The sequence below is a fragment of the Mesoplodon bidens genome, assembly GCF_964165515.1.
Source record: "Mesoplodon bidens genome assembly, chromosome: 3".
Lineage (NCBI taxonomy): Eukaryota > Metazoa > Chordata > Mammalia > Artiodactyla > Ziphiidae > Mesoplodon > Mesoplodon bidens.
Genome location: NC_138178.1, coordinates 101,984,706 through 101,998,243, shown reverse-complemented (window position 1 = coordinate 101,998,243; position 13,538 = coordinate 101,984,706). Strand labels below are relative to the sequence as shown.

Genomic DNA, 13,538 nt, shown 5'->3' with positions numbered 1-13,538 from the left:
CCCAAAATGATCTCCAACCTGCTGAAAGCCTTCTCTTTTTCCCTCAGTCAATGCAAAATTGGCTGTGTTGCCTCCATATCCATCTTGAATGAATGGGTCAGAAGGAACTTTTTAAGTTAAGGGAGAAATTGGGTGAATACATGTCCTGGCTCCGTCACTTACTAATTGTATTATCTTGGGAAAGAAACCTTTCTGAGCCTCAGTTTCTTCATGAGTAAAATGGATCAAAGGTTCATCTGTAAAATGGGGGAAATATCTACTTCATAAGTAGAACTGTTTAGAACACTTGACATGTATTATCCCACTTAATATTGATACTAACCCTATTCATATAAGTGCTCAGTGAAAGTTCATAATTATTAATATTCTTACTTTTCAGATGAGGAAACAGAGGTTAAAATTTTCCCAAGCTCACCTGCTGGTAACCGGGGCACGAACCCGTGTCCCCTGCATCGGCAGGTGGACTCTCAACCACTGCGCCACTAGGGAAGCCCCACCTATACTCTTGAATGTGCCAAAGGCTATTAGGTGAGGGGACACAATGATGAGCAAAATAGCATGAACTCTGGCTTCGGAGCTTAGAGTTTAGTGGGAGAAATAGACATGAATAACCAAACACATAAATATATGTAATGAAAACCTTGATAGGTGCTCCACGGAAAAGTCCTGGGTGCTATAAAAGCTCATAACATGGGAATCTGGATGAGAGGGTAGAGGGCCAATGTAGGACAACTTTGTTGAGAGAGTGACCTGTGAGGTAAGATGAAAGACTACGTAGGAATAAACTAGGCTGAGGCTGAGAAGGGATGAGAGTGAGGGGCTTCCCAATGTGAGCTGAGGTGGGAGGGAGGTCGGCCCCTGAAGGAACTGAGAGAGCCATATAGCTGCACCACTTCTGGAAGAGGGGAGAGGAGAAGGCCTGGACAGGTAGGCAGAGGCCGCCTGGAGGCCTTGCAGGCCTGAATTTGCCTTATCTTCTCGAGGACACACCTCGCTCCTCCCAGGACAAACGGTAAGGGAAAATCCTGTGTATGGCGTTCCATGGTCACCTGGCGTGACTGCTTACTGATAACCAGTCTCTAAACTAACTGTGGTATATGAAAATCACTGCCCCAAAGCCTAGAGTCTTTAGTAGAAACCTCAGATACCCAAAACCTTTGAGATAATATGTTAATGGAAGAAAAACAAGCTTTGCCTTCCCTCCTGATTCTAGAACTGAGTCAGGTACCATTCTCTACTTAATGAAACCAGGGCTCCTTGAAGAAATGGCTGATTCTTGGGTTGGGGTGGGGAGAGTGAAGATGAGCCAGGAATATCTTCTTGTTCCAGAAAGTAAGGGAGTGCTCAAAAAATGTTTGAACTATGTCAAAGGGTCACAGGAATCATCTTGAAGGGGCTCTTACTGCTTAAATTTGTGACAATTTTAACATTGAAATAATGACAGTAATGGGTTTTAACCAATTATTATGAGGTCTATAATAGTAATAAATAAGTAAATAAATAGATAATAAAGAGGGAACAAGTCTTCCTTACAGTGGAATGCCAACCACTTGGCAATCATCATAGGAATAACTTGATGAGAATAATAAAGAGATGCTACAATTACTGAGTGAAAACCTGATGACCCATAGGACATTTATAGAGGCTTAAAATCTCTTTCTCAAAATTATTAGTTGCAGAGGGAAAAATAGTAAATTTATAGTGGAGAAACGCCGCGGAGTGGATGGGAGGTACACTTTAACCAAGTGATCCATGTTAGTGTCACCACTACTGGGATAAAACATCATGTCTTGCTAATGTGATGCACTGAGGACACAATATCACATTCATGACATTCCTGCCCAAATCAAAACAAACAAATTAAACCGAATCTGATGTGAAGCATCAGACAACTGCAAACGGATGGAAATTCTTTTTTTTTTTAAAGGAACCCTTTAATTAATTAATTAATTAATTTTGGGGGGGCTGTGTCAGGTCTTAGTTGCGGCATGCGGGATCTTTGTTGTGGCGCACGGGCTTCTCTCTAGTTGTGGCATGCGGGTTTTTTTCTCTTCTTTAGTTGTGGCGTGCATGCTCAAGGGTGCTTGAGCTCTGTAGTTGCGGCATGTGGGCTCCAGAGTGCGTGGGCTCTGTAGTTTGCAGCACGGGAGCTCAGTAGTTGTGGTGCGAGGGCTTAGCTGCCCTGCGGCATGTGGGAACCTAGCTCCCCGACCAGGGATCGAACCTGCATCCCCTGCATTGGAAGGCAGATTCTTTACCACTGGAGCAAAAGGGAAGTCCCCGGAAATTCTTTTTTAAAAACTGGATTGAATGTGCTCTAAAGAAATGACCATATCATAAAAGACGAAAGAAAGCTGAAGACCTCTTCCAAATTAAAAGAGTCCAAGAGACATGACAACTAAATGCAGTGTGTGGTCCTGGATTAGATCCTAACTGGAAAATAAATTCTTATAATGAACATTGTTTGAACAACTGGTAAAACTGAGTATGGACTGTATTACATAATTATGTTTCACATAATAATATTACTGCAATGTTGAATTTCCTGATTTTGTATTTGTATTGTGGTAATGTAAGATAATTTCCTTGTTCTTAAGAAATACCCACTGGAGTATTTAGAGGTCAGCGGATGTGATGTCTGCAACTTACTCCAAATGGTTGAGAAAAAAAAAATGTGTACACACACACACAGCACAAATGTGGCAAAATGTTAACAACTGGGGAATGTGGGAGAAGGATATCAGAGTTCTCTGTACTATTATTGTAGCTTTTTTTCTAAGTTTAAAATTATCCTCCCCCCCCAAAAAAAGTTGTATGTTTTAAATAATTTTTCTTCTGGTTCCTTTCTGGATGCTTCAAAAACGTATTTCCCTTCCTCCTCTCACTCTCAATCTGGGGCTCTTATTGGAAAGAATTATATAATTTCAAACTTTACTGGTGATATGAGTGGGGGGAGATGGGAATTAGTATCACTTACAATGGGAATGAAATGACTGGGGCACCAGCTCTTTGAGCAGTTGGAGAAGAAATGCTGCTGTTCTGGTTTGTTGCAGGGTCTGTATTGGCTAACGTACCCTGGTTTGAGGTCTGCCTCACCTCCCTCGTCCTGGAGGGTGATAGGATCACTTTAGTCACAGGAATCTTGTCATCATTATTTCATCTTAATTTGGTCATTTGGTAACTGAGAGGAAAGGGGAAAATCACAAAGGTGGCAAGAGGGACATGTATCTACATTGTATATCAACCCCTACCCCCTTAAAAGGCCAGGCAATGCGAATGTGTGTGGAGTCTCTAACACAGATGGATCTGTCAAGCTCACTGAGACCATTTTCTTTCTTTTTTTTTTCAAATTTATTTAATTTATTTATCTTTGGCTGCATTGGGTCCTCATTGCCACATGGAGCCTTTCTCTAGTTGCGGTGAGCGGGGGCTACTCTTGGTTGCGGTGCGCAGGCTTCTCATTGAGGTGCCTTCTCTTGTTGCAAGAACACGGGCTCTAGGCGCGCAGGCTTCAGTAGTTGTAGCACATGGGCTCAGTAGTTGTGGCTTGCAGGCTCTAGAGCACAGGCTCAGTAGTTGTGGCACACAGGCTTTGTTGCTCCATGGCACGTGGGATCTTCCTGGACCAGGGCTCAAACCCGTGTCCCCTGCATTGGCAGGCAGATGCTTAACCACTGTGCCACCAGGGATGCCCGAGACCATTTTCTTATTTAAACACTTTGCGTTGGACTACTGTGTGGTTAAATTTCTTTAATATCTAGAATAATGCTAGTATGATACAGAAAAGCAGTCCAGTCCCCACATCCTTTGCTGTGATTCCAGTATTTACAGTAGACAGTGGGATTTTTCTCTCCAGAGATTAGGTACAGATTTCACAATGACAAAGAGTCAAACATCAGCATCACCCTCAAAAGACATTCACCAAAGGAGCAAAGCAGAGACCAGGAATACTGACAAAATGCTTTAACCAAAAATTGTACTGAAAACAGATTTCTCGACAAGCCATCAAATTCACAGCAAGGAGAAACAAACCACAGTATTAGCAACATAGCAGTATCCAACAGGCAACTAATCAAAGCTGCACACAGTGTACCACAAACAGAGCTTTGGAGATGGGGCATAAGAAGGCCTAAGATCCAAAGTCAGTCCACACCCTACCCATCCACCCATCAGGTCCCTGTAGTTTACAGTTGGATCTGTTCATTCTGAGGACCCCACCAGAGGCCCTATTCTAAAGAAGTCTAGTTTCCCCTAGTAGTTTGGGGCGTTCTTTTTGTCTTTGTCAAGGGGCATAGGTAGTCTGCATAACTGGTTGCCTCCCAAAGCCCGTGATGTAGGAGGCGTAGGCCTCTCAATTAATTTCACAAAAGACAAAAAAGGCTTAGTTCTAGGCAGTTGTGGAGTGAGAAAAGTGTGCCTCCACCAGCCCACCCCCTCAGTTCTGTGTTCTTTTGTTTGAATTAGGTTGTATCTCTCTCTACTGTGAACAGTGAGTGAGCTCAAAGTGCTATTCTCTTGGAGGGATTTTCACTTTTGTCAAAGCCTTAAACTAAAAGAATCAACTGTTTATCCAGAGCTCATGAAGCCACATCCTGCTGGCATCTTGTAGACCTGGGAGTCTCTGTCTTGGAGAATTGAGCCAGTTAATATTCTCTACCAAATTCTTGGTGGGTGTCAACCTGCCCTTCATAGAGCCTCAGCAGCTACATTGCTTCAAAGATGTTCCATCTCAACATCAAGTCCCTACAGGGCTGGAGAGGCCTGGGTCTCCACTTCCCTGAAGCGTCCTTGGTACTCTGTAGAAGAGGCCAATTCACTCTTCAGTGGAAAGCTTGAAACTCTCCTATACTCAAGTACATACCAAATTCCCAGGACAACTAAACCAGCTATTTTTACATCCCTTTAGCAAATGAGGCTGAAAAAGAACTGGCCCACATTAGGTGAAAAGAAGTCCAGAGATTTTTTTTTTTTTTTTTTTTTGCTGTACGCGGGCCTCTCACTGCTGTGGCCTCTCCCATTGCAGAGCACAGGCTCTGGACGCGCAGGCTCAGCGGCCATGGCTCACGGGCCCAGCCGCTCCATGGCATGTGGGATCTTCCCAGATTGGGGCACAAACCCGTGTCCCCTGCATCGGCAGGCAGACTCCCAACCACTGTGCCACCAGGGAAGCCCATCCAGAGATTTTTATATACAACTGCAGATGTAATTAACAGATTAAATAATGAGTTTCTGTCTGACAGGAGTGTTTCATCTTTAAAATCCTTGTTGTATGCTATAGTGCTGCTTTCTTTGTGGACTGTTCATTAATTTTATGCATTATTGTATTGTTTTGATTTCTTGCACATTGGTTTATTTTCAGAATTATCAAAGAAACCTCTTAGATTTGGTGTGTTTATATACGCAGAGATTTCAATTAAAATTTGGTTTTTGGATAATCCTGATATTTAAATGTATGTTGATAACTTTTATTTTTATACATTATTATGGCCTACATTTTGTTTTTAAAGAAAACATGGTCATTTTTAATGACCATAGCCAGCATTACTGGACCTCAACTGTATTTTTCTGGGCTTCTCATTTTTGTGAATTTGGAGAGGAATGACTAAGTAAGTCATTTCTTTCTTTTTTTAAATAAATAAATAAATTTATTTATTTATTTATGGCTGTGTTGGGTCTTCGTTGCTGTGCACAGGCTTTCTCTAGTTGCGGTGAGCTGGTGCTACTCTTCGTTGCGGTGCGCAGGCTTCTCATTATGGTGGTTTTTCTTGTTGCGGAGCACGGGCTCTAGGTGCGCGGGCTTAGTAGTTGTGGCTTGCGGACTCTAGAGCGCAGGCTCAGTGGTTGTGGCGCACGGGCTTAGTTGCTCCGCGGCATGTGGGATCTTCCCAGACCAGGGCTCGAGCCCGTGTCCCCTGCATTGGTAGGTGGATTCTTAACCACTGCGCCACCAGGGAAGTCCAGTAAGTCATTTCTGAGCCATGATTTGGAGGACCTATTTTTTTTTTTTTAAAGAACCTTTCCCCTGCTGTCCCTCTAAATAGCATTTCTGGCTTGAGACAGCACAGTGACCTGCTTGTGCCTGGGTGTGAATTGAGGGTCTGGATGAGGGCCTGCAAAAGGGCCTGGAAGAAGTCCAAAAGCATGGAGTGAAACCAAATTTGTTTTGCACATTTTGCCTCAGGTTTGCCTTGTGAAGAGATTAGAAAGTAAGACCTCTGAAAATAATTTAAGAGAACCATGATTAAACAGACTGGAGAAGGTCTTTACCCAGTGAAGAGCTGTCATACAATTAGTCATCCTAAGGACAGAGCATAAATAACTGGGTTCAAAGGGCACAAACTACAACACTTAATATTTATTTACATGAAAGGAAAAAAATCCCCACTGGTAAAAACAATATAACTGCCTGTGGAGACCTGATCACCTTTATTAGCAGAATAGAGGCTTCTCTGTAGGACTGGGTGTGATCAGGTTCCAATGTCCTTTCAGACCCAGGACTCTGAGAGGAAGGGTGGTTCTGTGGGAACCAGCCTGGCCTTATTGGGTACCAGGAATTGGCATCAGTTGTGAAAAGGAAGAGCAAGAGCTTTGCTCAGATGTAGGGACAGGAAAACATACCACAGTACAGAACACATAATAGCTGCATAATAAATACTGATCAGTTTATAAAGAAATAGAATCTTAGAAGCCAGTTGAATATCACTCTTGTTAACAGGTGACACTGACTTACATTCTCCTGGTTCTCACTGAAATGAGACAACTTCACAGACACATACATACTGCACAAAACTCTGTGACAGGTTTCCACTGGTCCTGCTGTTGCCCACAGAAGGTTGGACAGGAGCTCCCTCAGCTATTGTTCACTGTGACCAAGTGCTCCTCCTCCTGTGAAGGGTTATGAGTCTGTCTCTTTACTTTGGTGGCAAACACTCCAGCAGCATCAGACAACCCTGGTCATGGATAAGAATCATTCAATACGGCAGCAACTGTGGCAGCTGTGACTCTTTCCTTTTGGCGACAGACCTCGAGCCTTTCCATGTCCTCAGGGACTCAAAAGGTCTTTTTGAAAAGTAAACCAGAATCAGCTCACCCGTCCTCAGAGGACCTTGACCATGGTCATTCTTTTGAGGGGAGTCATTACTTTTCAGGGGAGCTTGCTGTTCCCCTGCCAGTACAATTTCTCTTCCACTTTTTTCTTTTTCCATCGGCAGAGAAGCAGCATCTTAAAGGTCTTCCTGAAGGTTCTGTTGCAGAGGGCATAGCAAATGGGGTTGACAGTGCTATTGACGTAGCACAGCCAGTAGCCCAAGTGCCACAGGGTGACTGGGACACACTTGTCGCAGAAGGTGGAAACCAGGACCATGATGTTGTAAGGGGTCCATGTGATGATGAAAGCCAGGAGAATTGCACTCAGGGTCTGGGCTGCTTTCCTCTCTTTGACGAGGACCATCCTCTTTCGTTTGGTCATCTGATGGCTGAGGTTGGGATCAAGGCCTTTCGTTGAAGGGTCCTTGGACACCGGGAAGGAGCAGGGCATGATTTTCACCTTGCGACAGCCGTTGTTGGTGTCCTGGGTCCCATCAGCTTTCACCACCAGTCGGAACTTATAGGCCATGCACTTCTGACTCTTGGGTCGGTGAGCAACAGCTGGAGACAGGAAGTATTTTGGGGTGTCATAGTCATCTTTTTCAGTTTGAGCGTTCACAAAAGTTTCCTTGGCCTCTTCAGCACTGAATTCTTCCCTTGGGCTTTCCTTGGCCTGACTCTTGTAGACCACTTGAAAGACAGGGTCAGTGGTGGGCTTGTCCTCATCTTCTGAGGAGGGGTAGCTGCTACAGGTGGTTAGCTGCTCTGTTTTGCCCCACTCAGTGCTCGGGCCAGTGGCTCGGGATGGCTTGCCAGTGACGGAGGTGCTCCTGCAGGAGGATGGCCAGGAGGCTTGGTTCCTTTCCCTCTGGGCCAGTGTGAGCTGGGGGCAGCTAAAGCAGGACGTGAGCAGAGCCTCGTGAGCTGGCTTTCTCTTCTCAGTTTCAGCCATGCAGTCAGAGCCCTGGAGGTCGGCCAGGTCCTTGGTTCGCTTCTCTGTTTCCCGGTAGATTCGGCAGTAGAGGATTGTCATCACAGAAACAGGGATGTAGAATGCAGCGATGGCAGTGCCAAAAGTGATGGTGGGCTCCGAGAGGAACTGGATCTGGCACTCATCTGGTGGCACCGTCCGCTCCCCAACCAAGTACTGCCAGCAGAGGATCGCTGGGGCCCAGAGGATGAAGGAGATCAGCCAGGCCAAGCCAATCATGATGCCAGCCCTCTTTGGGGTACGCTTGGCCCGATACGTCAGGGGTCTTGTGATAGAAAAGTATCGGTCAAAACTGATCACCAGAAGGTTCATGACAGAAGCATTGCTGGCCACGTAGTCCAGTGCAAGCCAAAGGTCACAAGCCAGACTCCCGAGAGCCCAGTGTCCCATGAGGATGTAGGTAGTGTAGAGGTTCATGGAGAAGATCCCAATGATGAGATCTGCACAGGCTAAGCTGAGCAGGTAATAGTTGTTAACTGTCTTCAGCTGGCTGTTGACTTTGAAAGAGATCATGACTAAGACGTTGCCCACGATGGTGATCAGGCTCACCACGGCTGTCACAGCTGCGATGGTGACGACTTCCCACAACCTGTGGCGTTCCAAAGGCTGGTGATTCACTGGGGTGCCGTTGACGGTAGTAGCATTGTGGTAAGATTCCCCTTCCATCCTGGTGCAAGAGTTTACATTAGGAGTAAGTCTTAGGTTCTAGACTGTTCTCTTTTCTATCTCAATTCTTCTGGCCAGTTTCTGGAAGAGAGGGAAATACATTAGCTCCACTCATGAGCATGGATTTCTTTTCCACTCATTGTTTATAATTTCTAACAGAACATTAAATGTGGTCCCACACCTATTCAGAGCAAGATGCTGAAATCTCTAGAGCTTTTTTTTTTTTTTTTTTGGTACGCAGGCCTCTCACTGTTGTGGCCTCTTCCGTTGCGGAGCACAGGCTCCGGACGCGCAGGCTCAGCGGCCATGGCTCACGGGCCCAGCCACTTCGCGGCGTGTGGGATCTTCCCGGACCGGGGCACGAACCTGTGTCCCCTGAATTGGCAGGCTGACGCTCAGCCACTGCGCCACCAGGGAAACTCCAACTCTAAAGGTTTGATAACACTTTTTATAAAGGCATCTCCTCCCTTTGCTTTTTATGATTACCAATGCCTGAGAGCCTTTCTTGTACATGAGGCTGCTGCCCCCTTGTGGTTCTAATGGGCAATTTTTTAAAAAGGGCTGGGAAGATGACAAGGGCAAACGAAAAGAATCAGATTGTTGGAAAGCAGGGAAGAGGGGAAAACAGGTGATGTTAAGTTATTTAGACTATGGCCTTGAGGTCAGACCCTCTGTTTTTAAAGCTCCTGGTGATAAGTACCTATTTTGTCATTCACTTGGGAAAAAGACAAGTTGTATCTACTTTATAGTCCAACTTTATTGAGTTTAATTATAAATTCAGTTATTAAACATTATTGAGGCACTGTTGTGAGCCAAGGCTGTATTACAGCACTTCTCCCTGACTTAATGCACACACTCCCCATGAGTACCTAGTTTTCATCTAGAGGGTTTAAAAGTTGCCCCAGCTGCTGAATGTGATGACCCTCCCTCCATTTTGGGGCTATTTGCATTGTCCCAAATGTTTTAAATTATCTTTTTTTCTGATTATAAAGTAATATGCTCCTTGTAAAAGTTCAAGCAATGTCAAAATATATAACTTAGAAAGCGAAAGTTTCTTCTAATTCCATCTTGCCAGGGTAATCAATGCTAACAGGTGTATTTTGACAGCTTTTCCCTATGCATATACATGCTAACAAATATTCAAACACATTTTTTTCTAATGGGTGGATTTTTAATGTTTACACTCTAAATTTTGTTTTTCACTTATCATCATGGACACCTTTGGATCAGTACATCTTTTGGATCAAATCTATCTTTTTTTTTTTTTTTCATTTTTTTCATTTTAATGACTGTACATTATCCCACTTAATGGATGTACTATAATTTATTTAACCAACTGCCCATTGACAAATTCTAACTTTTAAAAATAAAATAAAAAATTTTCTTTTCTACATTAAAGATCTATGTACATGATAAAAAGCTTCAGTGGGTACAAAAGTGTAAATGTTAAAAGATAGGTTTCCCCTCCCATCTCTGACCTCCAATCTCCTAATCCCCCTTTTCCAGAGGTAACCACTGTTACCATGACTTATCTTTCCTTCCAGAGATATAATATGTGCATACAAATTATATGTGATGATATACGAAAAGTACCATTTTAATTACATTTCAGGTACCTTGACATGATGATAGATCGTGAAGGAGAAGAGTCTTTTTGATGACCCTCAAAGCACATCATATAGGCAATACCGGTTCTGCCTACTGGCCAGTTTTGACACTTCTTTGATAACAGTAATTGATAAAAATAATTTGTGAAGGACTATAGATCTTCTTGGCTTTGTTTTCTATTTTCAGCTGTATTTTTAGATGCTTTCCTAATACCTCCAATTCAGTATGGAATTGAATTGATGATATTGTCTTGTACTGGAAATCAGATTCTCCCAGCCTCCTGATCTTGCACCCTTCTCCTTCACATCCCAATGCATGCAGTCCAAATTAGCCATGAAACATCCCTTTATGGGTCCCTTTCCATTCCCGCTGCTACTACCCTGGTTCAGCTTCCTGTTACCTTACACCGATAACTCCCTGGTGATATCAATGTCCAAATGACGGCAGAACAGTGCCCAGGATGCCAGGTCACTCGACAGAGACTCCCTAGCACCTGAAATGACCAAATTTGCTCCACCCCCTGCAGTTCCCTGGGCAAATTTCATCACAGACTGTTTCTAATAGTCAGATCTCAGTTATGCAGTGCAAGATAGGCCCTACAGAAATTCCTTCCTTTTTCCTTCATTCCTCCCTTTTTCCTTCATTCCTCTTTTTCTTCCTTCCCCCAATAAATATTTATTGAATGTCTTTATGTGATACACTCTAACACTGGGGATACCATGCTGGGGATATCATTAGTGGAGATATAGATAAATAGACAGTAAATATCAGGGGTTGGTACTGTGTGCCATAGGGGTGCATGGGAAGGACATCTAACCCAGTCTGGTAGGGGCAGGGGCATTACCTGAGGAAAAGATGTTTCAGCTGAGACTTAAGCATGACTGGGCTTTAGCCAGGCAAAAGGGGTGTGTGTGTGGAGGGGTAGGGGGTTGAGGAAAGAGTGCCCCAGATGGAAGAGCTTGTTTGCAAGCCCAGAGGCAAAAGGAGGCATCAAGTTGGAGAAAGCCTGAGAAGTGACAGGTGAGACTTGGAGAGGTTGAGGGGGTGGGTAGGAGGGACAGGAATGAACTTGAGAGTAAGTCCGCTTTTGGGGAGAAAAGTGTCAGCTATTTCCAGACTCCCCATCTGCTCTGAAAGTAGTCCCCACATCCAGCGTGTGGGAGCATTAGCCTGGAGAGAAGTAATACAATGGACCGCTGAATTTTTCTAATCGTCTTCAAAATAAAAATAAATGGTGTTTTGGAGGGATTTAATTTTTCTACTTAATTGTATTAGAAGGTAGTGAGCAACTTATGAAAGGTTCTGTGAATGTGGGTGTGCATGTTCTCCTGTGAACACATGTGTGTCACTGGGGGCTTATCCTTTCTGATCTGTTTTCTCATTTGCAAAATAAGGAAATTGGACTATGCAATCTAGGATACCTATGCTTTTTTATTTTTGTTTATTACATAGTGTGATGGTTAATTTTAAGTGTCACCTTGGCCAGACTACAGTACCTAGCTGTTGGTCTAACACCTGAGTCTAGGTGTTGCTGTGAAGGCATTTTGTAGATGTGACTAACGTTTGAATCAGTAGGCTTTGGGTAAAGCAGATTATCCTCCATAATCTGGAACACCTGTTAGTATCTTGTGGACTCCCTCAAGATGGATCACGCTTGGGAAATGCAATTTAGTGGGAAACATACTGAACTAGGAGTGTGGAGATCTGAGTTCTCATTTCAGCTAAAATTTGTGGTTTGAGACAAATCTCTGGGCCTCAGTTTCCTCACATATAAAATTAAGAGATTGGCATTGGTGATTTATCCTTTAAAACGAGTTCAGGCTTTTCCTATAGACTCACAGTGGAAAACACTGGATGTTGTATTAACTTTAGACCTCAACTTTCTGCTATTCTCAACCAGGGAAATAGCAGTTATTTAGCTGCGCCCTAAGTTAGTGTAGTGAAAGCAGCTCTCAGCTAATTTTCGTATCTGTTAAAACAGGTATAACAATATCTGCTGTATCTACCTTACAGAGTTGTTTTGAGGACTCCCAAATGAGACAATGTAGGGAAACCACCAAGTCCTATTCTAATGGCAGTTTGGAGTTTTAATTATTATAAAATGAAGAGTTAGTCTAGGTAAGTGGATCTCACCACTGGCCACTTGTTAGAATCATCTGGGAGCTTTTGAAAAATACTAATGTCTGGGCCCCACCCCATACCTGTTAATTCCGAATCTATGTAGGAGAGACTCAGGCTCATGTTGTTTTGAAATTCCTCAGGTGATTCTCACTTGCAGCCAGGGTGGAAAGCCAGTGCCTTCTCTAGATCCTTGCTACTCAGGGTGCGGTTGATAGAGGGGCAGCGTTGGCATCACCTCAGAGCACGTTAGAACTGAAGGATGACCAGGATCAGTGCTTCCCAAAATGCTCATGAATTACCTGGAGGATCTTGTTAAATTGCAGGAGGGCAGGGCTTGCGATTCCGCATTTCTCAAAACCTCTCAATGCTGCTGATCCACGAGCCATACTTTAAATAGCAAGGCTGGGGGTAATTTCTGAACTTCTTAGAAAAGGGGAACCATAGCTTACAATGTGCTGTTGAAAATGGAATTTTCCAACTGAAATGTTCAGTAACAATTCGGATCCCCTTCTGCCTTCCAAGGACAGTTGAGGGACTTCCCTGGTGGTCCAGTGGTTAAGACTCTGCACCTCCAATGCAGGGGGTGTGGGTTCGATCCCTGATCGGGTAAACTAACATCCCACATGCCGCGTGGCCAAAAAAAAAAAAAAATTACTTAATCACAAGCACAGAGTTCTTATTTGACATTAATACATATTTCCTTTCCAGCTTTGCTTCCCTCTATTCTTTCCTTTTTTTCCCCTGCCTCATTTTTGAGAGTGATTTTCCTGATTCCTAAACTGCTGGGATGGACAGACTTTCCACAGACAAAGGCATCTGGGACATGAGGTAGGTTCCATGACTGAGGATTGATTTCTTTTTGTTCTGATAGCTGGATGATAGTTGAGGGTGAAAACTGAGTTTCAGGCATCTTAGTCTTCCATAATAAACTTTTTGAATCATTAAAATGTTTTTGACTGAAAGATTGTATTTATGGAGGGGAAGCTCAATGTTTTTGTGTGTGTTATGGATGCAAATGAAATAGAAGTGGTTATGGGGAGGAGTGAGAATTCTTCTGAGTTCTTAT

The 13,538-nt window shown here is 43.7% G+C and overlaps 1 protein-coding gene across 1 annotated transcript; it reads right to left on the bottom strand.

Moving 5' to 3' along the window:
* Positions 1-7,144: 7,144 nt before the first annotated feature.
* On the bottom strand, positions 7,145-8,743 carry CHRM5 (cholinergic receptor muscarinic 5; the record flags this gene model as incomplete). Its single annotated transcript, XM_081227910.1, has 1 exon — positions 7,145-8,743. One exon carries the CDS (start codon positions 8,741-8,743, stop codon positions 7,145-7,147), a length of 1,599 nt encoding a protein of 532 aa, XP_081084036.1.
* Positions 8,744-13,538: the final 4,795 nt, after the last annotated feature.